This window comes from Chiloscyllium plagiosum, unplaced genomic scaffold, assembly GCF_037043375.1.
Source record: "Chiloscyllium plagiosum isolate Xiang-an unplaced genomic scaffold, Cpla_swu_hap1 HiC_scaffold_25, whole genome shotgun sequence".
Lineage (NCBI taxonomy): Eukaryota > Metazoa > Chordata > Chondrichthyes > Orectolobiformes > Hemiscylliidae > Chiloscyllium > Chiloscyllium plagiosum.
The window spans coordinates 39,873,329-39,899,988 of record NW_028270163.1 but is presented as its reverse complement, the minus strand read 5'-3'; the positions used below and the strand labels follow the sequence as shown (position 1 = coordinate 39,899,988).

The 26,660-nt window shown below is 44.1% G+C and overlaps 1 protein-coding gene across 5 annotated transcripts in view; it reads left to right on the top strand.

The window, feature by feature from the left end:
* LOC122562187 (WD repeat domain phosphoinositide-interacting protein 1) overlaps positions 1 to 26,660 on the top strand; it is a 103,811-nt gene that overhangs the window by 41,439 nt on the left and 35,712 nt on the right. For 4 of the 5 annotated variants that reach the window (XM_043714833.2, XM_043714834.2, XM_043714832.2 and 1 more), the window contains 6 exons: positions 2,675 to 2,844; positions 15,226 to 15,322; positions 19,089 to 19,186; positions 21,485 to 21,577; positions 24,512 to 24,582; positions 25,913 to 26,020. In XM_043714833.2, coding sequence (XP_043570768.1) covers positions 2,675 to 2,844; positions 15,226 to 15,322; positions 19,089 to 19,186; positions 21,485 to 21,577; positions 24,512 to 24,582; positions 25,913 to 26,020 — 637 coding nt within the window. The remainder of the gene's footprint in view (positions 1 to 2,674; positions 2,845 to 15,225; positions 15,323 to 19,088; positions 19,187 to 21,484; positions 21,578 to 24,511; positions 24,583 to 25,912; positions 26,021 to 26,660) is intronic. The other variant, XM_088000633.1, reaches the window with a different exon arrangement.

Genomic DNA, 26,660 nt, shown 5'->3' with positions numbered 1-26,660 from the left:
TTCAAGCCCTAAATTTATTGAACTCAAAGTGGAGTCCTGAAGGCTGCAGGGTCCCCAAGCAGAAAATGAAGTGTTGTTCTTCCAGCTTATGCTGAGCTTTGCTGGAGCACTGCAGTAAACCTGAGACAGAGATGTTGGCCAAGGAACAGGGTGGTGTTTTGAAGTGGCAGGCAACTGGAAGCTAATGGTCTCTTTTGCAGCCAGAATGCAGGTATTCTGTGAAGCGGTCACCCAGTCTACTCTTTGTTTCCCCAATGTAAAGGAAACCACATTGTGAGCAGTGAGTGCAATAGACTACATTGTGCAAAGTAGTACTTCCTTGCAGTAGAGTTGCAAACAACATAAAGATGGAATACTTGTCCCCGACACTGAAGATTTTGGATCCAGGGCTACTCCAGAATTTGAGCACATACCTTGACTAGTGCACCATTTTGTTGGAGTTGCAATCTGATGTCTTTTTGATGATATATTAAATAAAGATGCTGCCAACTCAGGTGTATTTATTTGACATCATGACACTATTAGAAGCAGAGGGGAGAATCGGCTGGTCCTGAACACTATTTATCCCTCAACCAAATTAGCCAAACAGATGACCTGTTTTTACCAACAGTTTCCACATTCCCTCTGGAACACCCTGGACCAATTGTTCAAGCTCCAAACACCTCCCCACAATCCAACAGCATCATTCCAGCTAAAGTAGCAATTTACTTACAAGGTGACTCAATGGTTAGCACTGCTGCCTCATGGCATCAGGGAGCCGAGTTCGACTTTAGCCTAAGGTGACTGTCTGTGTGGAATTTGCACATTCTTCTGTGTCTGTGTGGGTTTCCTCTGGGTGCCTCAGTTTCCTCCCACAGTCCAAAGATGTGCAAGTTAGGTGGATTAGCCATGGTCAGGCAGCATCCAAGGAGCAGAAAAGTTGACGTTTCGAGCGTAAGCTCTTCATGAGGAATGAGGAAGTGGCCCAAGGGGGCTGAGACATAAATGGGAAGGGGGGGTGGGGCTGGGGTGAAGGTAGCTGGGAGTGTGATAAGAAGCTGAAGGTGGGGGTGAAGGTAATAGGTCGGAGAGGAGGGTGGAGTGGATAGGTAGGAAGGAATATGGACAGGTAGGACAGTTCAAGAGGGCGGTGCCGAATTGGAAGGTTGGATCAGGAATAAGTTGGGGGAGGGGAAATAGGGAAACTGATGAAATCCACATTGATCCCGTGTAGTTGGAAGGTCCCAAGGTGGAAGATGAGGCGTTCTTCCTCCGGGCGTCGGGTGGTTAGAGTTTGGCAGTGGAGGAGGCCCAGGACTTCAATGTCCTTGGCAGAGTGGGAGTGGGAATTAAAGTGTTAGGCACAGGGCAATAGGGTTGTTTAGTGTGTGTGTTCCAGAGATGTTCTCTGAAATGCTCCACAAGTTGGCTTCTTATCTCCCCAGTATAGAAGAGACCACATTGAGAGCAATGGACACAGTAGATGATGTGTGTGGAAGTACAGGTAAATCTCTGTCAGCTGTGGAAGGATCCTTTGGGGCCTTGAACAGAGGTGAAGAGGGGAGCTGCACATGCAGGTTTTGCACTTCTTGTGTTGAAAGGGGAAGGTGCCAGGAGTGGAGGGTGAGTTGGTGGGGGAAATGGGTTACAGGGATAAAGTAGGAGGTTGATGCACTTCAGGGGGTTGTTATGGACTCGATGGGCTGAATAGCCTACTTCCACACTATAGAGATTCTGTGATTTACTGAAACTTAATCTACTGTATTCGCTGTTCACAATCTCCTCTACGTGAGGAAGACGAAATGCAGACTGGGTAACCGCTTTGCAAAATACTTACATTCTGTCTGCAACGTGACCACAAGTTTCCAGCCGCCTGCCACTTTAACACCATGTTCCCTGGCAATGTCTCTGTCTCGGGCCTGTTACACTGCTCCAACAAGGTTCAGCGCAAGTTGGAAGAACAACATCTCATTTTCAGCTTAGGGACCCAGCAGCCTTCAGAGTCAGCCTTCAGCCTCAATATCGAGTTCAGTAATTTTAGAACCTGAACACCTCCTTTCATATCCTTTATCCACCTCCACCCTAGGCTTTAAGCAACGCCAACCCATTTTCACCTATATATGGTCCCCATGATCAACTTTTCTTTCTCCCTGGAAAACTATCATCCATCCCTTTCCCTGTCATTCTTTCTCTCTGGGCTCCATCTCCACCTTGTCCACTCACTCCTTTTCCCCCCCACCCAACCCCCTGACTTCAGCATACATAATATAAGCATCCCATATGTTTTCACCCCGTCTACTTGTGCTGACAGGACTCTGTGGACTTGTACACCAAGATCCCTTTGTTAGGAGAAAGTGAGGACTGCATCATGTTCACCTGCCAATTTCTGGTGAAGGGTTTATGCCCAAAATGTCGATTCTCCTGCTCCTTGGATGCTGCCTGACCTGCTGTGTCGTTCCAGCACCACCAGGTTCCTTTGTCCCTCGGTACTCCCTGGAGACCATGTGCATTCCTAGTGTATGTTGTTCCTTTTATAGACCTCCTGAAATGCATCACCTTGCACTTATCAGGATTCAGCTTCATCTGCCAATGCTCTGTCCAGTTTACCAGCTGATCAGTATCAGGCTCATTGTCCATGTATGTGAACTCTGTTGTTTTAATCTTCTTTCTCTGTCCGTGCTTTCTCCTCATACAGCAGACACGCCCGATGTGTATATTGTGGAACGGCTGTTTTCCAGCAGCCTGGTGGTCATTGTCAGCCTCTCCACACCACAGAAGATGAACGTTTATCATTTCAAGAAAGGGACTGAGATCTGCAACTACAGCTATTCAAATACCATCCTCACTGTCAGGCTGAACAGACAGGTAAGAGGAGCTACAGACTGGCAGAAAGCTGCTAACTTCAGTTAGGTCAGCTACACCCTGTCATAGAAAAATCAGTAACTGAGATAATAAAGGTTACCTTTCAGTCATGTACAGAATGTACTTTATAAGGGTCAGGTTGCAGGACAAAGGCACCAGTATTATGTAACTACCTTTTTCAATTGTAAGGTTGTTTTGAATATGCAGCTGTATTTGGTAGTCAAACAAAATGCTGGTGAGTAAAGTGAAGCTTTTGTATAATTTGGTTCCAATTTTGAGAGGGTATTGACCTTTCCAGTGTGCTTTCTTAGAATCACACATTGGACCCTTTGGTCCACTGACTTTGCACCAACACATGGGAAACACCTGACCTTCAACCTGATTCCATTTACCCATAGCCTTAAATGTTATGATGTGCCAAGCGCTCATTCACATACTTTTTACAGGATGGGAGGCAACTCACCTCTACCACCCTCCATAGCAGCATATTGCAGACTGCTGTCACCCTCTGGGTAAAAAGGGTTTCCTCACAAGCCCCCCACAAAACGTTGTGCCCCCCCATCTTGAACCTACGTCCCATCGTGACTAATTCTTCAACTCAGGAAACAGCTACTCCTTATCCATTCTGTATACACCCCTCATGATCTTACTCAGCTCAATTCAACCATCCTTCAGTCTTCTCTGCTCCAAGGCTATCCAACCTTTCCATATAACTTACATCCTCCATCCGAGGCAATTTTGTGGTGAATCTCCTTTGCACCCCCTTCCTTGGACAAGTAGGCCATCTCCTTTATCAGCAAATGTGTGGAGAACGAGGAAGTCAATCCGGATGTTCCCCAACAGGAAACCCGGGATGAACCAGGACACACAGAACCTGCTAAAAACCAGACATGAGGCCTTCAGATCAGGAGACCCACTCAAATATAAGGAATCCAAGCATGACTTTCGCAGAGCCATTAAGCTAGCCAAGCACCAATACCGATCCAAACTAGAGACCCAGACAGACACCTGGTGACTAGGGCAAGGGCTGAATGACATCACAGGTTCTAAAAAGAGACAATGAAAGATAGCAGACAATGACAGCTCCCTCCCAGATTGTCTCAATGCCTTCTATGCTCGCTTTGAGCAGACTCTCGGCGAAGAGGTAACACCTATTCCGACAAGTCCTGACAAACCTATTCCAACAGTCACTGCGTCAGAGGTCAGATCAGTTTTCCTTCGTGTGAATCCAAGGAAAGAAATGGGACCAGACGGAGTACCAGGCCGTACACTCAGGGCATGCAGAGATCAACTGGCAGAGGTCTTCTCCGATATCTTCAACCACTCCCTGCAGCAGGCCACTGTCCCTGCCTGTTTCAAGAGGGCCAACATCATCCCTGTGCCTAAGAAGGCTCATGCAGCATGTCTCAATGACTACCGCCCGGTGACCCTAACTTCAGTGGTCATGAAGTGGTTTGAAAGGCTGGTCATGGCATTAGTCAACTCCAGCCTCCCCACCACTGTTGACCCACTCCAGTTTGCCTATCGGACCAACTGATCCACGTCAGATGCCATATCACTTGCCCTTCACTCCTGCCTAGAACATCTTGACACCAAGAACAGCTATGTAAGAAGCTGAAAATGTGTTGCTGGAAAAGCGCAGCAAGTCAGGCAGCATCCAAGGAATAAGAGAATCGACGTTTCGGGCATAAGCCCTTCTTCAGGAATGAGGAAAGTGTGTCTAGCAGGCTAAGATAAAAGGTAGGGAGGAAGGACTTGGGAGAGGGGTGTTGGAAATGCAATAGGTGGAAGGAGGTCAAGGTGAGGGTAATAGGCCGGAGTGGGGTGGGGGCAGAGAGGTCAGGAAGAAGATTGCAGGTTAGGAAGGCGGTGCTGAGTTCGAGGGATTTGACTGACTCAAGGTGGGGGGAGGGGAGATGAGCAAACTGGAGAAATCTGAGTTCATCCCTTGTGGTTGGAGGGTTCCTAGGCGGAAGATGAGGCGCTCTTCCTCCAACCGTCGTGTTGCTATGGTCTGGCGATGGAGGAGTCCAAGGACCTGCATGTCTTTGGTGGAGTGGGAGGGGGAGTTGAAGTGTTGAGCCACGGGGTGGTTGGGTTGGTTGGTCCGTGTGTCCCAGAGGTGTTCTCTGAAACGTTCCGCAAGTAGGCGGCCTGTCTCCCCAATATAGAGGAGGCCACATCGGGTGCAGCGGATGCAGTAAATGATGTGAGTGGAGGTGCAGGTGAATTTGTGGTGGATATGGAAGTATCCCTTGGGGCCTTGGAGAGAAGTAAGGGGGAAGGTGTGGGCGCAAGTTTCTCTGAAAAGACCACTCCCTCCGTGACTCCCTCGTAAGGTCCACATCCCCCACCAACCCAACCTCCAATTTTACATTTCTTGCGGTTGCAGGGGAAGGTGCCGGGATTGGAGGTTGGGTTGGTGGGGGGTGTGGACCTTACGAGGGAGTCACGGAGGGAGTGGTCTTTTCAGAGAAACTTGCGCCCACACCTCCCCCCTTCCTTCCCTCCAAGGCCCCAAGGGATACTTCCATATCCGCCACAAATTCACCTGCACCTCCACTCACATCATTTACTGCATCCGCTGCACCCGATGTGGCCTCCTCTATATTGGGGAGACAGGCCGCCTACTTGCGGAACGTTTCAGAGAACACCTCTGGGACACACGGACCAACCAACCCAACCACCCCGTGGCTCAACACTTCAACTCCCCCTCCCACTCCACCAAAGACATGCAGGTCCTTGGACTCCTCCATCGCCAGACCATAGCAACACGACGGTTGGAGGAAGAACGCCTCATCTTCCGCCTAGGAACCCTCCAACCACAAGGGATGAACTCAGATTTCTCCGGTTTCCTCATCTGCCCTTGAGTCAGTCAAATCCCTCGAACTCAGCACCGCCTTCCTAACCTGCAATCTTCTTCCTGACCTCTCCGCCCCCACCCCACTCCGGCCTATCACCCTCACCTTGACCTCCTTCCACCTATCGCATTTCCAACGCCCCTCCCCCAAGTCCCTCCTCCCTACATTTTATCTTAGCCGGCTAGACACACTTTCCTCATTCCTGAAGAAGGGCTTATGCCCGAAACGTCGATTCTCCTGTTCCTTGGATGCTGCCTGACCTGCTGCGCTTTTCCAGCAACACATTTTCAGCTCTGATCTCCAGCATCTGCAGTCCTCACTTTCTCCTCCAGCTATGTAAGAATCCTACTTATTGACTACAGTCAGCCTTCAACACTATTATCCCCTCGAGACTGATTACTAAACTTAGTGATCTTGGACTAAGCCGTACCCTTTGCAACTGGATGCTCAGTTTCCTGACCCACAGGCCACAATCAGTGAAGATTGGAGACAATTTGTCATCCTCACTAACACTCAACACTGGGGACCCTCAGGGGTGCGTACTCAGCCACATACTATACTCACTGTATACCCATGACTGCATTGCCAAATACCAGACTAATGCCATTTACAAGTTTGCTGATGACACCACCATTGTCGGTCGAATCTCAGATGGAGACAAAACAGACTACAGACAGGAGGTGGAAGACCTGGAAAGATGGTGCACTGAGAACAACCTAGCTCTCAATGCCGGCAAAACCAAGGAACTCATTATTGACTTTCAGCTGGATGTTACTCATGCCCCCCTACACATTAACAGCACAGAGGTGGAACAAGTGGAGAGTGTCAAGCTCCTGGGAGTGGTCATCCACAACAAGCTTTCTTGGACTCTTCATGTGGACGCACTGGTTACAAAGACCCAACAACGTCTCTTCTTCCTCAGGCAGTTGAGGAAAGTTGGCATGACGGTGAATACCCTTGCCAACTTTTATAGGTGTGCCATCGACAGCATTCGGTCTAGATGTATCACTACCCGGTATGGCAACAGTACCATTCAAGATTGGAGACAATTACAGAGAGTGGTGAACTTGGCCCGGGCAATCACAAGGGCCAACCTCCCATCTATAGAAGCCATCTACTCACTGTCAAGGAAAGGCTACCAGCATTTTTTAAGATCCATCCCAGCCTGGCAATGTTTTTCTACAACCTCTATCTTCAGGCAGAAGGTACAGAAGCCTGAACACACGCACCAGCTGGTTTCAGAACAGTTTCTACCCCACTGTTGTTAGAATACTGAATGGAATCTCAAACTCTTAACATTCACCTGTACCTGTGTTTTTGTTTTTGCCGCTGTTTACCTATTATTTACTTATTTATGCTACTTAACTCTGTGATCTGCCTGTATTGCTCGCAAGGCAAAGCTTTTCATTGTGCCTTGGTAACATGACAATAAATTCAATTCATTCAATTTAGTGCAATCATCTCCTTGCTGTAGTGTGGTGACCAGAACTGCACACAGTACTCCAGCTGTGGGCTCACCAAAGTTCTATACAGCTCCAGCATGACTTCCCTGCTCTTGTAATCTGTGCCTCGATTGATAAAGGGCAAGTATCCCATATGCCTTTTTCACCATCCTACTAACCTGTCCTTCTGCTTTCAGAGCTCTGTGAACAATCGCCCCAAAGCCTATTTGTTCTACAGTACTTCCTATGTCATGCTGTTTATTGAACACTTTCTCATCAAATTATTCCTTCCGAAGTGTATAACCTCACATTTTTCAGGGTTGAATTTCATTTGATCATCCCGTTTATGTCTTCTTGTAGCTCAAGAAACTCAACCTCACTGTTAACCACCTGACCGATCTTTGCATCATCCACAAGCTTACTAATCCAGCTCCCCCCTCCACACAGTCATCTATGTTATTTATATAAATGATGAATAATTGGGGACCCAGACCCCTGTAGTATGCCACTAGTCACTGGCTTCCAGTTACGACAGCAGCCTCTGTCATCACCCTCTGTCTGTCTAACTGGCCCAATTTTGAGTCCACTTTATCAAATTACACTGTGTGCTTTGTGTATTTGTCTTCTTGATAAACGTCCTGTGTGGCACCTTGCCAAAGGCTTTGCTGAAATCTATATAAACTACATCAACTCTCATTGGTACATGAGGTAGGAAAGGTTTAGAGGGATATGTAGTTTCGTGACCTCATTCCTGATGAAGGGCTTTAGCCCGATACATCGATTCTCCTGCTCCTCGGATGCTGCCTGACCGATTGTGCTTTTCCAGCACCACACTCTCAACTTCGAGGGATGGGGGCCAAAAGTAGGCAAATGGGATTAATTTAGTTTGGGAAACCTGGTTGGCATGGACAACTTGGACCGAAGGATCTGTTCACGTACTGTATATCTTTACAACATCCCTGGTCACCTCCCCCAAAAATACAGTCAAATTCAATCTGACAAAGGCATGTTGACTATCCCTGATTAAGCTTCGCCTCTCCAAGTGGTGATAGATGCTCTCCTTCAGAATTTTATCCAGTAGTTACCCAATCACTGACATGAGACTGGTATGTAATTCTCTAGCTTGTCTCTACAACCCTTCTTAAATGTTGGAACCATATTAGCTGTTCTCCAGTACTCCCCCCATGGCCAGAGACAAATTAAAAATTTGGGTCAATGCCCCTGCAGTCTCCTTCCTTGGTGCCCACAGCAACGTGGGACACAATTCATCCAAACCTGCAGATTTGGCCACCTTTAAACCTGCCAACATCTCCAATACGTTGTCCTTCCCTATGTGAATTTGATTAAGCACCTCACAATCTCTCACCTGGGTTCCAAACCTTCATTCTTCATTCTCTTGAGTGAAAACTGATGTAAAGTATTGGTTCAACACTCTACCAGCACTCTGGCTCCACATACAGATTGCCCTGCTAGTCCCTAATGGGCCCTACTCTTTCCCTGTTTATCCTCTTCCCATTGAGGTATTTAAAGAATAACGTGATTTTTCCCACTTATACCAACCAGATCTTCCTCATATCCCCTCTTTGTTTTCCTAATTGCTTTCTTAAGCTCCAGTCTGCACTTGCTATACTGCATTAATACTCCCTTGTCCCTGCTTAAAGTCTCTCTTTTCCTTCTCATAGTATCCTGAATATTTCTAGTCATCAATCGTTCTGTGGGCTTGTTATTCCTTCCTGTCAACAAAGAGGGTACTGTTTTATATGCTATTGCATTATTTTGGGAAAAAAAAGTCAAAACAACAGCAGCTTAAAAGGGAGAAGAGCAGACAAAGGAAGCACATGGTGAGGACAGTCCAGGAGAGAGAGAGAACCTGCACAGTTACTGCCTTTGCTGTTTGAATTTGTGTATCGCTGGACATCGGAGTGCATCTGGGAAAATTAACAAACAGTGAAATTCACAACTAATCTTGGAGGAACTGTTGGGCGAAGTTCACAGCACAGAATCAGATAAGTTAATTGTTGTTTTAAGTCTGTCCAAGAGAAAGGCTGCAGTAGTGGGTACAATGGATTCTTTCTTGATTATATGTTTTTGGAGATAAGTCTCTTGATTAAACTTAAAATACAAGCCATAGCTATTAATTTAACCTGTGGCAGTGTTTGTAGAGGAATAAGACAGTGTTATTTTCTGGGTCTTTAGATTGTGAAGGAGCAAAAATGGCCTTTGCAGTGATATGTACTTCTTGTCAGATGTGGGAGTTTAAACAGAGTTTAAGGGATACTGCAGATTATATCTGCCATAAATGCTGTTGGATGCAAATCTTATCAGATCAAGTGGATCGGTTGGAGAGACAGATAGAAGCGATGAGGAATTTGCAACAGCAGCAGGATGTGATGGATGGCAGTTATAGAAAGGGGGAAAAGTCTCAGATACAGTCACATAGATGGGTTAACTCCAGGAAGGGTAAGAGAGGTAGGCAACTAAAGCAGGCGTCTTTTGTGGATATACCCATTTCAAACAGGTATGCAGTTTTGGAAAATGTAGGGGGTGATGGATTCTCAGGGGAATGTAGCACAAACAGCCAGGTTTCTGGTATTGAGACTGGCTCTAATGCAACGAGGGGTACGTCGGCTTCCAAGAGATCAATTGTGTTAGGGGATTCTGTAGTCAGAGGTACAGATAGACGTTTCTGTGGCCAGCAGAGAAAAAGCAGAATGGTGTGTTGTTTCCCTGGTGCCAGGATCAAGGATGTCTCAGAGAGGGTGCAGAATGTTCTCACGGGGGAGAGGGGCCAGCAGGAGGTCATTGTCCACATTGGAACCAATGACATTGGAAGGGAAAAGGTTAGACTCTGAAGGGAGATTACAGAGAGTTAGGTAGAAATTTAAAAAGGAGGTCCTCAAGGGTAGTAATATCTGGATTACTCCCAGTGCTCCAAGCTAGTGAGGGCAGGAATAGGGTAGAGCAGATGAATGCATGGCTGAGGAGCTGGTGTATGGGAGAAGTATTCACATTTTTGGATCATTGGAATCTCTTTTGGGGTAGAAGTGACCTGTACAAGAAGGATGGATTGCACCTAAATTGGAAGGGGACTAATATACTGGCAGGGAAATTTGCTGGAACTGTTTGGGAGGATTTAAACTAGTAAGGTGGGTCGGGGGTGGGACCCAGGGAGATAGTGAGGAAAGAGATCGATCTGAGACGGGTACAGCTGAGAACAGAAGTGAGTCAAACAGTCAAGGCAGGCAGGGACAAGGTAGGACTAATAAATTAAACTGCATTTATTTCAATGCAAGGGGCCTAACAGGGAAGGCAGATGAACTCAGGGCATGATTAAGAACATGGGACTGGGATATCATAGCAATTACGGAAACATGGCTCAGGGATGGGCAGGACTAGCAGCTGAATGTTCCAAGATACAAATGCTACAGGAAGGATAGAAAGGGAGGCAAAAGAGGTGGGGGAGTGGCAATTTTGATAAGGGATAGCATTACAGCTGTGCTAAGGGAGGATATTCCTGGAAATACATCGAGGGAAGTTATTTGGATGGAACTAAGAAATAAGAAAGGGATGATCACCTTATTGGGATTGTATTATAGACCCCCCCAATAGTCAGAGGGAAATTGAGAAACAAACTTGTAAGGAGATCTCAGCTATCTGTAAGATTAATATGTTGGTTATCGTAGGGGATTTTAATTTTCCAGATATCAACTGGGACTGCCATAGTGTTAAAGGTTTAGATGGAGAGGAATTTCTTAAGTGTGTACAAGACAATTTTCTTATTCAGTATGTGGTTGTACCTACTAGAGAAGGTGCAAAACTTGACCTACTCTTGGGAAATAAGACAGGGCAGGTGACTGAGATGTCAGTGGTGGAGCACTTTGGGGCCAGTGACCATAATTCTATTCGTTTTAAAATAGTGATGGAAAAGGATAGACCAGATCTAAAAGTTGAAGTTCTAAATTGGAGAATGGCCAATTAGGCAAGAACTTTCAAAAGCTGATCGGAGGCAGATGTTTGCAGGTGAAGGGACGGCTGGAAAATGGGAAGCCTTCAGAAATGAGATAGCAAGAATCCAGAGAAAGTATATTCCTGTCAGGGTGAAAGGGAAGGCTGGTAGGTATAGGGAATGCTGGATGACTAAAGAAATTGAGGGTTTGGTTAAGAAAAAGAAGGAAGCGTATGTCAGGTATAGACAGGATAGATTGAATGAATCCTTAGAAGAGTATAAAGAAAGTAGGAGTATACTTAAGAGGGAAATCAGGAGAGCAAAACGGGGACATGAGATAGCTTTGGCAAATAGAATTAAGGAGAATCCAAAGGGTTTTTACAAATATATTAAGGACAAAAGGGTGACTAGGGAGAGAATAGGGCCCCTCAAAGATCAGCAAGGCGGCCTTTGTGTGGAGCCACAGAAAATGGGGGAGATACTAAATGAATATTTTGCATCAGTATTTACTGTGGAAAAGGATATGGAAGATATAGACTGTAGGGAAATAGATGGTGACATCTTGCAAAATGTCCAGATTACAGAGGAGGAAGTGCTGGATGTCTTGAAACGGTTAAAAGTGGATAAATCCCCAGGACTTGATCAAGTGTACCCGAGAACTCTGTGGGAAGCTGGAGAAGTAATTGCTGGGCCTCTTGCTGAGATATTTGTATCATCGATAGTCACAGGTGAGGTGCTGGAAGACTGGAGGATGGCTAGTGTGGTGCCACTGTTTAAGAAGGGCGGTAAGGACAAGCCAGGGAACTATAGACCAGTGAGCCTGACCTCGGTGGTGGGCAAGTTGTTGGAGGGAATCCTGAGGGACAGGATGTACATGTATTTGGAAAGGCAAGGACTGATTCGAGATAGTCAACATGGCTTTGTGTGTGGGAAATCATGTCTCACAAACTTGATTGAGTTTTTTGATGAAGTAACAAAAAAGATAGATGAGGGCAGAGCAGTAGATGTGATCTACATGGACTTCATTAAGGCGTTCGACAGGGTTCCCCATGGGAGACTGATTAGCAAGGTTAGATCTCATGGAATACAGGGAGAACTAGCCATTTGGATACAGAACTGGTTCAAAGGTAGAAGACAGAGGATGGTGGTGGAAGGTTGTTTTTCAGACTGGAGGCCTGTGACCATTGGAGTGCCACAAGGATCGGTGTTGGGCCCTCTACTTTTTGTCATTTACATAAATGATTTGGATGCGAGTATAAGAGGTACAGTTAGTAAGTTTGCAGATGACACCAAAATTGGAGGTGTAGTGGACAGTGAAGAAGGTTACCTCAGATTACAACAGGATCTTGACCAGATGGGCCAATGTGCTGAGAAGTGGCAGATGGAGTTTAATTCAGATAAATGCGAGGTGCTGCATTTTGGGAAAGCAAATCTTAGCAGGAAATACACTTAATGGTAAGGTCCTAGGGAGTGTTGCTGAACAAAGAGACCTTGGAGTGCAGGTTCATAGCTCCTTGTAAGTGGAGTCGCAGGTAGATAGGATAGTGAAGAACGCATTTAGTATGCTTTCCTTTATTGGTTAGAGTATTGAGTACAGGAGTTGGGAGGTCATGTTGCGGTTGTACAGAACATTAGTTAGGCCACTGTTGGAATATTGCGTGTAATTCTGGTGTCCTTCCTATTGAAAAGAAACTTGAAAGGGTTCAGTAAAGATTTACAAGGATGTTGCCAAGGTTGGAGGATCTGAGCTACAGGGAGAGGCTGAATAGGCTGGGGCTGTTTTCCCTGGAGCGTTGGAGGCTGAAGGGTGACTTTATAGAGGTTTACAAAATTATGAGGGGCATGGATATGATAAATAGACAAAGTCTTTTCCCTGGGGTCGGGGAGTCCAGAACGAGAGAGCATAGGTTGAGGGTGAGAGGGGAAAGATATAAAAGAGAACTTAGGGGGAACTTTTTCACGCAGAGGGTGGTACGTGTATGGAATGAGCTGCCAGAGGATGTGGTGGAGGCTGGTACAATTGCAACATTTAAGAGGCATTTGGATGGGTATATGAATAGGAAGGTTTGGAGGGATATGGGGCGGGTGCTGGCAGGTGGGACTAGATTGGGTTGGGATATCTGGTCGACGTGGACGGGTTGGACCGAAGGGTCTGTTTCCATGCTGTACATCTCTATGACTCTATGACTCTTAAGTCCACACCAACCCTCTGAAGAGTAACCCGCCCAGTCCCATTCCCCTATATTTACCCCTGACTAATGTTCCTAACACTATGGGTAATTTAGCATAGCCAATTCACCTAAACTGCACATCTTTGGATTGTGAGAGGAAACCGGAGCACCTGGAGGAAACCCACACAGAGTTGGGGAGAATGTGCAAAGTCCACACTGGCAACCAAGGCAGGAATCAAACCCAGGTCCTTGGCGCTGAGAGGCAGCAGTGCTAACCACTGAGCCACCGTGCTGCCCCTTGAGCGTATTTGCTTTTATTTGTTCAGGGGAAGTGGGTCTCAGTTGTGGCTGGACCAGCGGTTATGGCCTGTTCCTTATTGCCCTGAACTGAGTGGTTTGCCAGGGCATTTCAGAGGGTAGTTAAGGGTCAACCACATTGCTATGGGTTTGGAATCATGTGTAGGACAGACCAGGTAAGGACACTAGATTTTCTTCCCGTGAGTACATTACTGAACCAGATGGGCTTTTAGGATAATGGACAATGATTACGTGATCACCATTAGACCAACCTTTTTAAAAATTCCAGATTATGTTTTATTGAATTCAGATTTCACTATCTGCTATGATGGGATTCATACACATGTCCCCAGAACATGAGGGACTGTGAATTATAAGACCAGTGCTATTACCGCTACACCACCGCCACCTCCCTCTTGATACCCCAGTGCAATAGAGGAATGCTGTATTTGCAAAGACGCCACTTTCAGATGAGATTTCTGGTTTGGGCCCTGCCTCCCCACTCAGGGGGATGAAAACTTGTATTTGATGGGGTTGAGGGGATTTGTGTGACCTGACAAACATTAATCTTTTGCTGTTTGTGGAATCTGGTGTGTAAACCAGACTTCAGAAGTATGTTAATGTATCCTGAAATCGTGTAAAACACTATTTCAAGGGAAGTTACCTCTTTCGTTCTCCACCAACCCCCACCACCACCAGTTGTCAACAGCACTTCATTGTTTTGTAAATTGAAAGCAGACTCTACAATCTAGATAATGGCTGAAAGATTCCTTTCAGAGCAGTTGTACATTGTTACTGGTACATATGCTGTTCTCGATTTGCTACTTAATCATCCAGATACAGTTTTAGTGTCAAGTATAACAGCTGTCGTTTCCCAATGTAATAATATTTGCTGGCTAAACCTAATTGGATTGATTTGAGATTTTATTTCAAAACATGTTGGTCGGTTAATCTGAATTGAGGGAAGACTGGCTATGTTTTTCTATCTGACTGTGTGCTTCATGTAATTCGACTTCTATACAAATTTTAATAGGCTTAAATGGAAATCATAAGAGAAACAGTCCCAACAGTCTGCATTGGTGTTTATCATTCACACAGGCAGTTTGTATTGGGATTGAATCCTTAGGTGTGTGCTGTAATGAGCTGCACACCAGCAGAGTGCAGTGTGTTGTTTCAGAGATGCTCTTTTGGAGTGCATTCTTGAAACTATTTCTTCAGTTCTAACAGGTATGTTGCCAGTCAAGACCAAATATTGTCTAAACCCCAACATTGTATATCGGATCTGTACAGCGTTGAAAGATGTCCTTCAGCCCATCGTGTCCACACTGCGGTCGTTAAACATTCATCTATTCTAATCTCATCTGTCTGTAGCTTTCTATGCTATGATTTACCAAAGTCATTTTTAAATGTTTTGAGGCTTCCTGCCTCTATCACCCTTTTAGGCATAGAGTTCCAGATACTCACAACCATTTGGGATAAGAACTTTCCAAAACCTCCTCATCTTAAAATTGTGTCCCCTGGTTATTAATCCCTCAACTAGGGAAAAGCTTCTCCCTGTCTGCCCTGTCTGTGTCCATCAGAAATTTGTCCACCTCAGTCAGATGTCCGCCAGCTTTTAGCCTTACATTTAATTCATTTTTAACATGAACTTTATTTTCTCACTACAGAGGTTGGTAGTTTGTTTGGAGGAGTCCATTTACATTCATAACATCAAGGACTTGAAGTTACTGAAAACTATTCAGGATATACCACCAAACCGCACAGGTGGGTTAAATTGTTTCAAATCAGTTTCAAATTGCTAAATGTCTGGACTCAAAATTCCAGAAGGTTTCTTTGAGTCATTACTGTCTTGCTGAAGCATAATAGCATGTAAATGAGAGAGTATTAGACAGAATTTTACAAAACATACAATTCCAAAGCAGGTCAGACAATCCAACCAGTTTCTGCTGGTGTTTGTGTTCAACTCGAGCTAACTCCTTTCCCTCCTCCCCAACCCCTAAATCTAATCCCCTCCTTCTATTTTGTTCTCAAGCTCCCCTTAACTGGATTTTTTCTGTTCATCTCAGCTATGTGTTGGTATGTTCCATACTTTAACCAATCTCTGGATAAACCTGTTTTCTCTTGTTCTCCTGGATTCCATTTGTTTTGATCAGTCATGGATTTATTGAATTGAATTGAATTTGTTGTCACGTGTACCGAGGCACAGTGAAAAGCTTTGTCTTGTGAGCAATACAGGTAGATCACATAGTTAAATAACATTGATAAGTAAATAATAGGTAAACAGTGGCAAAAACAAAAACACAGGTACAGGCAAATGGTAAGAGTTTGTGAGTCCATTCAGTATTCTAACAACAGTAGGATAGAAACTATTTCGAAACCGGCTGGTGCTTGTGTTCAGGCTTCTGTACCCTCTCCCCGATGGTAGAGGTTGTAGAAAAACACTGCCAGGGTTGGATGGATCTTTGAGAATGCTGGCGGCCTTTCCTTGACAGCGGGCCTGGTAGATGGATTCTATAGATGGGAGGTTGGCCTTTGTGATTGTCCGGGCTGAGTTCATCACTCTCTTGTAACCGTCTCTGATCTTGACTGGTACAGTTGCCATACCAGGGAGTGAAACATCCAGACAAAATGCTCTCGATGGCGCACCTATAAAAGTTGGCAAGGGTATCTACTGTCATGCCAACTTTCCTCAGCTGCCTGAGGAAGAAGAGACGTTGTTGGGTCTTTGTAACCAGTGCGTCCACATGAAGAGTCTAAGAAAGCTTGTTATGGATGACCACTCCCAGGAGCTTGACACTCTCCACTCGTTCCACCTCTGTGCTGTTAATGTGTAGTGGGTCATGAGTAACATCCAGCTTAAAGTCAATAATGAGTTCCTTGGTTTTGCTAGCAATGAGAGGGCTGAGTATGAATCCCTGGGGGGCTCCAGGGTTGAGTATTAGTGATGCTGAAATATTGTCCCCAATCTTCCCTGATTGTGGCCTGTGGGTCAGGAAGCTGAGGATCCAACTGCAGAGAGTGGGGCTTAGTCCAAGATTAGATTAGATTCCCTACAGTGTGGAAACAGGCCCTTCAGCCCAACAAGTCCACACTGACCCTCCGAAGGTCAACCCATCCAGATCCATTCCCTACATTCACCCCTGACTAATGCACCTAACACTACGGTCAATTTAGCATGGCCAGTTCACCTAACCTGCAAATATTTGAATTGTGAGAGGAAACTGGAGCACCCAGAGGAAACCCACACAGACACGTGGAGAATGTCCACACAAACAGTTGCCCGAGGCAGGAATTTAACCCGGGTCCCAGGCGCTGTGAGGCAGCAGTGCTAACCACTGAACTACCACTAATTTTAGTAATCAGTCTCAAGGCGATAATAATGTTGAAGGCTGACCTGTTGTCAATGAGTAGGATTCTTATATAGCTGTTCTTGGTGTCAAGATCTTCTCTGGAGGAGTGAAGGGCAAGTGATATGGCATCTGACATGGATCTGTTGGTCCAGTAGGCAAATTGGAGTGGGTCAAGAGTAGTGGGGAGGCTGGAGTTGATTAATGCCATGACCAGCCTTTCAAAGCACTTCATGACCACTGAAGTTAGGGCCACTGGGCGGTAGTCATTGAGACATGCTGTATGAGCCTTCTTAGGCACAGGCTTGATGTTGGCCCTCTTGAAACAGGCAGGGACAGTGACCTGCTGCAGGGACAGGTTGAAGATGTCCGAGAAGGCCTCTGCCAGTTGATCTGTGCATGCCCTGAGTGCACGGCCTGGTACTCCGTCTGCTCCCATCACTTTCCTTGGATTCACACGAAGGAAAACTGATCAGACCTCTGATGCAGTGTCTGTTGGAATAGGTTCGTCAGGACTTGTTGGAATAGGTGTTACCTCTCTGCCGAAATATTGCTCAAAGTGAGCAGAAAAGGTGTTGAGACATTGAAGCGTTTACAAATATCAATGATTACCCCAATCAATTTGACTGGCTGTATTTGATTTAAGTCTCAGCTATTTTTCCCAATGTATTTAATGCACTGAACAGTGGCAGGAACTTCTTGAAAAATTCCGTCACTTATAGTTATATTCTGAAAGCAAGACGTAACCTATAGGAACTTCCTGGAGATAGTATTGGCAAAATCAAAAATGCTGAGATGTTTCTGAACCAAAGTAGTTTCTAACAGCCACAGTTATGTTCAACTTAACACAGCATTGGAACAGTTCACAACTTTATGCACAACTTTATTGGCCTAAAACTGTTATTTGGTAATGTGGATGAAATCTTATGTCATTTGTGGAGCCTAAAATTAGATGTGAGCGGTGAAGAGAAGAGAATTTTGCATCACAAATGATCTGGTTAACATTTGATCCAAATACAGGGCTATTTTCCAGGCAACAGAAGCAACTCACATTCTTCTTATAGAGCTCTCCTGATGCTACAAAAATAATTTTAGTTTCTACCCTTTTTCCTTTTGCCTGCCAGGTTTTACCTGATGCCTGTCTCTACTGCATCTGCTTTGTCAGAGTCTAAAGCTGTCTTTTCTGTGTAGATAGGTCTGGCAGCTATTTTCTCTTCTTTGATGAAATCTTTTGGGAAGAGGCAGAAGGGAAGATGGTGGTAGAAACTGAAACCAACAAGCAGAAGGAGCCACTTGGCCACAGAAAGAGAAAACAAGTGAGAGAGGTAGAACGTGGCCTGCAAAGTCATACACACAATTCAGTGATGAGCCTGGAGACCTTACCTTGTTCTTTGAATGACCACAGTCTGCAAGTGAAATATCTATAATTTAATGTCTTTGTTAGCAGGAATATGATGCAGAAGTACAAGTTCAGTCACATTTACAGTGAGGTTACTGTAGTGAAGTGGTAGAGGGTCCGAGGAAACTTCCAGCCATAATCCAGACTGATGTTTCACTGTGTGTGAATATAGTATTAACATGCACACTTTAAGATAAGATGTGAAATTGGCCCATTCTGCCTTGCTGGGAGGCTGTGAAAGATCCCATGACATTATTTGAACTTTTTCAGCGAATATCTCCTGGTGCTCAAGTCAAACATTTACTGTGTTGCTCAATGAACACTACCAAACTGTTTCTCAAATTTTTGTGTGTGGGATTCTAATGTGCAAGAATTGACTATGCTGTTTGCTTACAGTTTGTTAGACTTCACAAGTAATTTGATGACAACCCAAGGATATGAATAGTGCTATTCTAATGCAAGTTCTTGGTTTATTTCTCCCATTTGATTGGAGTGAGATTTAAGAACTTTGTTTCACACCCTACTCTGCATTAGTTATTTATTGTTGTCTTTATTTGTGACACACCTGATGCCAAGTATTCCTTCAGTTGCACCATCATTTTAAATTATCTGTCCTTTCCCACTCATACAATTCAGAAGCAATTTGTGCACCATTGTAACTGAGTCTTATGTGACTCTGTGTTCTGACTTGATTCACACTTTTCCCAGTTCACTCTTGAGTGCATCACCAGTTGCAAATCGCAGGCTGAACTTTCTGACATCTTGTTTTGTCTATTCTTTCCAGGACTCTGTGCACTTTCCATCAATCATTCCAACTCATACCTGGCATATCCTGGGAATGCCACAATAGGAGAGATAGTGATTTATGATGCAAATAACTTGGTGAGTCTGTAATTACAGGGTAAGTGGGTGGCAACAATATGGCAACTGAGTCTTTTAAAACTTGCAGAGAGTAAGAGAATGAGAATCCCTTTTATTCACCTTCTATAACTCTCATCAGTTGACTTGATGAGATGGTTTAAGATCAGATCTTGGTTGGCTGAGGTTCGTAGCTTCCTCCAGACTTTGAGGTGTGAGAAAGGTGGCAAAATGTGCTCCATGTTAAGTTCCGGCTGAGTGAGATCATGAAATCTTTATCCATTGAGTTCCAGTGACTTTTGAAACAATAGTTCAAATTCAAGCCTTCTGCATGACAGACCAATCCTGTATCACAAACTGGGTGCACAGTCATCCTTGAATCAGGTTATGAGCTCAATTGGCTCTCCACATTTCCTGCTGTTAGTTCAGTTCATGAAAACTGGAGCCTTAACTAGCCTCTCACTGGACGTTATCAAAAAGGCGAATATTGTGACAGGGCCCAGTGTCAGCAGCTGCGCCTCTGCATGATTGCACACCCACTACATCATCACCCGTTACTTCTGATCATGTCAATAACAAAGGCATTCTGGATTAGTGGTGCTGGAAAAGCACAACAGTTCAGGCAGCATCCGAGGAGCAGTAAAATCGACGTTTCGGGCAAAAACCCTTCATCAGGAATACAGGCAGAGTGCTTTAGAGCACTCTGCCTGTATTCCTGATGAAGGGCTTTTGCCCGAAACGTCGATTTTACTTCTCCTCGGATGCTGCCTGAACTGCTGTGCTTTTCCAACACCTCTAATCGAGAATCTGGTTTCCAGCATCTGCAGTCATTGTTTTAACAAAAGCAACTGTGTATGCGCAGAGGAGAGCCACAATACTGAAATGACCTGCAGCAAGGTGAGTGAGAATGATGCGGGGGATAATGGAAGGAGAGTGAGGGCTCGCTCTCTCTCTCTCTCTCTCCCCATCAACTCTCTCCCTAGCATCTCCCACCCCCAAATCTGGCTCCTCCAACTTTCTCTCTCTCAATCTCTCTCTCCTCACCCCAGTCTATGCATTCTCCCTCTTCCTCTGCTCCACCCTCTCCATCCCCCCCACTTCATTTCCCCTTTCTCCTTCTCTGTCTTTCCTTCTCCAATCTCCTTCCCCATCTCCCTTCCTCTGCCCACAATCTTCCACTCAATCCCTATTTCTACTCCACTATCCACAGCCACATCCCAATTAAACCTGAATTTAATGGAATATGTGGATTTAAGTGATGCATAGTACAAGGTGTCAGTAACAACCTATAAACCAAAATTGGATAATTAGACTCATAGAGTCATGTAGCTTGGAAACAGATCCTTCGGTCCAACTTGTCCATGCCATCCAGTATCCTAAACTCAAGTAGTTCTATTTGCCTGTGTTTGGCCCATATCCCTCTAAACCTTTCCTATCTATTTGCCTGTCCAAATGTCTTTTAAATGTTGTAATTGTATCCACCTTTACCACTTCCTCTGGCAACTCATTCCATTCACCACCCTGTGTGAAAAAGTTATCCCTTAGGTCCCTTTTAAACCTTTCTCTTCTCACCTTGAACCTATGTACTCTTGTCTTGCAAACCCCTACCATGGGAAAAAAGACCTTGGCTATTCACCATAAGTATGCCCCTCATGATTTTATAAGCCTCTATAAAGTCACACCTCTTACACTGCAAGGAGAAAGTCCCAGCCTCTCCAGCCTTTTCTTATAATTCAACCCTTCAGTTCCACCAACTTCCTTGTAAATTTTTTCGGTAACTTTCCTAGTTTAACGACATCTTTCTTACAGCAGCGTGACCAGAGCTGTACACAGTGTTCCAGTGTCTTGTCCAGAAACAACATGACTCCAAGAAGAGCAATGGAATCTCAAAAATTAATTCCTCAGACATTACTGTGAGAGATTACTCAGTCAGTTATCTCATTTGGCTGTCATCTAATTAGACATTACAACTGTGATTAAAAGTAATTGTTCTGAAGAAGGGTCACTGGACTCAAAACATTAATGTTTTTATCACTCCACAGACGCCACAAGATTTGTTGAGTTTTTCCAGCAGTTTCTGTTTTGGTTTGTCTTAAAAGCGATTCATTACCTACAAAGTACTTTGGAACCTCCTGTGCTCTCACTGGATGCTGTATAAGGGTTACTAAAAACTTGCAGCCAATCTGTATAACCAACATTCTTTATTAAATTCTCTGCTTAAAATCTGTCCAGCCCAGTCCAAATCATGTTATTTTAATTAGCTGTCATTTGTAGTTTATTGGAGTGATTTGGTTTGTAATTTGTCTGTTTATATCCTATCAGCACAGCATTTCTGTAATTCCTGCACACGATGGTCCACTTGCAGCACTGACCTTCAACTGCACAGGTTCAAAACTGGCAAGTGCCTCGGAAAAGGTATTGTGGAATCCTAGAACGTTTCCAGCTCGGAAGGCGGACATTTAGTCAGTCATGTCATGCTAGCGGTCTGCAAATGTACCTCTTCTAGTTAAATGGTTTTAAGACGATAAGACATAGGAACAGAAATTAGGCCATTCCACCCATTGAGTCTATTCCACTATTCAATCATGGCAAATACGTTTCTCAATCCCATTCCCCCACTTTCTCCCCGTAATCCTTGATCCCCTTGATACTGAAGAGCCTATCTACCTCAGTCTTAAAGATACTCAATGATCTGGGCTTCACAGCCTCCTATGGCAATGAATTCCATAGATTCACCACTCTCTGACTGAAGACGTTTCTCCATATCTCCAGTCTTTACTCTATGGCTGTGCCCTCGGGTCCTAGACTCTCCTACCAATGGAAACATCTTCTCAATGTCAACTCTGTCCAGGCCAGTCAGTATTCTGTAAGTTTCAATTAGATCCCTTCTCATCCTTCTAAACTCCATTGAGTATAAACCCAGAGTCCTCAAACATTCCTCATTTGTTAAGCTTTTCATTCCTGGGACCATTCTCGTGAACCTCCTCTGAACATGCTCCAGGGCCAGTACATCCTTCCTGAGATATGGGGCCCAAAACTGTGCATATTGCTCCTTTGACATTGCTCCTTGTCCTGGTCTGTCCTGACCTCAACCATTTAATGCCATGATCACCATTTCCTAAAAGTTTCTCGACTGACAATTGATCCATTTAGGTCACCTTACTCAAGCCCCAGACCCAGATCTAGCAATGCCTCCTTTCTTATTGGGTTGGGAGTGTACCGATCAAGAAGATTCCCCTGAATTTCACAGATTCTTTGACCCTGTTCCCAAAATTACCCTAATACAGCCTGGGATAGCAATAGTGTATAGACCCCACCAAATATGCCACTACTGTATAGTTTTTGCCCCTGTCTGTGTGGTAGCCTATGGAATGTAGCCAGTAATGTATCTCCATTGTTTCCTGACTCTGTCTAAATATCATATGTCCTTTACCCTTCCTGACATCCTCTTGCTCTAGTACTGTCTTCCCATCTTTCCCAAATAATTGTATCCAAGCATATTTTATAAGCAGCCCTGCCCCTTTTTGAGCCATAATTCTCAATTTTGAGTCACAACATCTTTTGTTGCTATCTGTGCCTGTAGCTCATCAACTTTAATTTATCACACTCCACGCATTCATATCGATGCAGGTTACACCTAATTTAGGCCTCACTACCGTCCCACTTATCCTGTTTAACCTAATGCCTTTCTGTTCCTTATTGTAATTCTATTTCTGTCTCCCTGTGCTTTGTGCACCTTCTGTCTCTTTTTGCATTGTTTCATGGTACTCATTCCCCTGTTTAAACTATCCCAAACATTAGCAAGCATCCCATAGATGTTATTCCCAGCTCTGAGATGTTCAACCATCATTTTGTACAGGTCCCATATTCCCACAAATTGGCCCAATAACCCAAATATCTATAGCCCTCCATCCACATCATCTTTCCAGCCATATATTTATCTGCTCTATACTCCTATTTCATTGATTCCCGAGCAGGTAGAACTAGGATTAATCCAGAGGTTGACATCTTGTGATCCTCTTCCTTGTCTCCATAAAATTATTCTTAACTGCCAACTACCTAATTGTTTAGTCCTTGACCCCCATTACAATTTTATATTTCTGATAGAGTTGATTGTAAAGGTTACCATAATAACAACTACCAGATGATTACTAGGGTGCATACAACAATCACCTCTCAAATCCATAGACCAGATTCATAATTTTTATTGGCTAATAACTTCTAAAACTGAAAAAAGTTATTTTCTCTCACTAAGATTTAAAAAAATATATTCCCATCATTATCTTTTCCAGTTGTCACCATGTCTCAGTGTGGAATGTATGACCGTGGGCTCAGTGATTACCTTCCTATTAGACTGTGATACCTCTCAGACACCAACCACAAGGGCAACTAGAGACAGGTCCTATTCTGAGTGTGGGAGGGTGTCTTTCTGTGAGTGTCAGGGTGCTGAGAAAGAACCTCCTGACCAGAATCTGGGTGGGCTTTGTGGGTGAGGAGGGAAGAGATGTGGGAGAGAGGAGGAAATGTCTCCCAGCCAGTGGTGAGGGGAGTTTTCCATTGACTGTCTGAGAGTTAGTGTCTCCCAATAAGAGGGGGAGAGTGTAAGTAATTTTCCCTGCCCCTCAATATATACTCAATCCTATTCTTTCCCACTCCTTCATTAGTGACTGAAAATTTGCTTGATTGTGCTTTTCGGTTTGATCCTATGTCTCAAATTTCCAGTCATCAATGGATTTCATTAGTGCTGATCAACATTTCCATTCAGTAGTATTTTAGGGACTGAGTAGAGGCTTCTATAACGTTACAAGAATGTTTTTTAATGTATTATTCTGTTTGTGATTCCACCTTTTTCCACTGGTATTTTTTCTTGAGCAAATTGCTGAAAGTGCACATTAGTAGCTGAGGGTGGTTAAATCTCATTTCCCTTTTTTATGTGAAAACATCTGAGCTGAATTCAGGATCTCTATTTGCTTTTGCTAAATTAGCATTTTGCTTCATGCAGATACAATTCCTTGTTGACTGCCTCAGCAAGTTTTATGCTTGCATGTTTGTTTATCGACACTCTGAGTTTTAGACATTATGAATGTCAAATGATTTATCACAAGGTACAGTGAGGGCTGTTAATTTGTTAGTGTGTTGTACAATTTATTGGACTTTGAAAATAATGCAATGTTGCAGATTTGATGTTTGGCTGGAAAACAACTAATTATAGCAGGAGATTTAGAATAGTCAAGCTTCTTATGAAATGTTTGTAACTGTTTGAAGTACTTGAATGATATCAGTTGTTTAATGCCCTTTTCTGCGATTACCAAATTGTGGAGAATCATTCACTCACTGAATATTCTGCAGGGGACAGTTATTCGTGTCTTTTCCATTCCTGAAGGAGAGAAACTCTACGAATTCAGGAGAGGAATGAAAAGGTAATGTCAGGCATAGCTTCAAAATGAAATAAAGTGACTACATGTATTTTAGATTTGCGTTTACTTTGGTTCCATTCGTAAATGTATTTTCTTCCATTTTATGTTCCCATTTGTTGTCCTCACAATATGTTGGCCTGGAGAGCAGGCAGATGCCGGGCTCCTAACCTGTGACTTTGAGTTGACTGTGAAAGCTTAATCCTCTGATTCCCTTCTCTTTCTGGGAATGATCTGAACTCGGCTGCCCTGACATAATGAACCTCTGATGTGGAATAGTCATAACCTAATGTTTCCTTCCAGCATTCAAGGAGCTGCATCATAGAGAACAGAGTCATCATCTGAACACTATCAATGTCCTATGTTGGATTTTGCAGAAGCAGCAAGTAATTGTTTGCTGTGCAATGTATCAGATGTTTTCAGTAGTTCAGAGTATGTATCTAGTCAGTAATTTAAGCACATGAACCAGGGAGGTTGCAGCTTTGACTACTGGTTTGTGCAGAATTAGCTCATCTCATCCGAGATTCACAGTAGTGTTACCTTAGCATCCCAGGAAATATTTTCTGATCGATCTGTTCAGAGATGTCAATGCACACCTCTGGAGCAGGTGGGATTTGTACATAGGCCTCCTGGCTCAGAGGTAGGGACACTACCACTGTACCCCAAGAGCAGTCACTGTGCTCCTGCATTGGGGTGCAGGAAACGGCCACGCCTGATTATCATCTAGGGACCAACACCATCTTCATTTGGTAGGAGCATATCTGTGAGATCTGGCAGATAGTGGAGTAATGCTGGCCTACTCTCTAAAGCAGAATCTCAAGGATTGTAAAACAACAAAATTTTGTGAAAAACAATGATGTAACTTCTCTCATGAGAGAGTAACCTAGAGACAGTATAAAGGAAGTCAATTCTCTTCAGAATCATTGCCTTTCTGCTGAGCTTCTATTGTGCTGCACTTCAATAGATCACCTATTAGCTCTGACCTGCATATAAAGGTGTAATGGATAAAATGGGTAGAATTCTAATTCTAAAGGTGTGATGATCCATCCTAGACACACCGCCCTTTAATGTAGAGGACTGCACAGGCTGTTTACTGTGGCATCACTATCAGAATTCAGAAAAGTGTTTCTAATAAAGTGGAAACTGAGAACAACAGCTTGTACACTACATTTTTGTCTTCATTTAGGGTTCACAGAACTTCTCCTTTCTGCCCCAGGAATTTTGGGAATAGGTTATTTTGAAGCTGGCATTGGATGTGGGAGTACTTTCCCACTGCACCACTTCTTTCTCTACCACATTCTGATTTTGATACAATGTTATTTTTGTTCTGCAACAGGTATGTAAATATTGGCTCACTGGCTTTCAGTGGAGACTCCCAGTTCCTGTCAGCATCAAGTAATACAGAAACTATTCACATCTTCAAACTTGAACAGCCCAGCCAGAGGTACAGTAGTCCTTCAGAATTTCCCCACTAAGGCTGGACTAGACATTTAATTATTCACATTACTTTCTGTCGGGACAGTTTGACTACTAGGAAGAGTCAAGTCCAGAGTTCTAATGTTGTTTTTCTTTCAGCGTAGACTCCACTACACAAGTTTAGATAGTTTATGCCTGACTCATGCACTCTTGTCATTTTGTTTACCCTATGTCTACAGATTTCAGCAACCTTCCTCACTTCTCAGTCGGAACAGTACAGAAACAGAGATTTGCATCTGACTGTAATAGTGGTCAATCTGCCTATCTGGCTGCTTTAATTATGAAAGTACTAGCATATGTATTCAGGGAATTAATATGGAATGAGTTTAATTGAAAGATTAAGCAAAAATGAACTCTTGGCAACACTATCAGAGTCTTGAGCTATTCTGTCTGTGTTCTTGCAAGAATAATTGTCCAAATACTGACTGCATATGTCAAATATGTCGTTCAGCACTGGCAGTGTAAGTGAGGGAGATTTTTATAGTAGCAGCCCACCAACAATGTGAGATATGATCACTTCAGTCAGCAATTTTGGTTCTCTCTACGTGGCTGTGCTATCTCTGTAGATGCCGAAACAGATTCCTTTATCACACGTAGAGGCAGAGAGC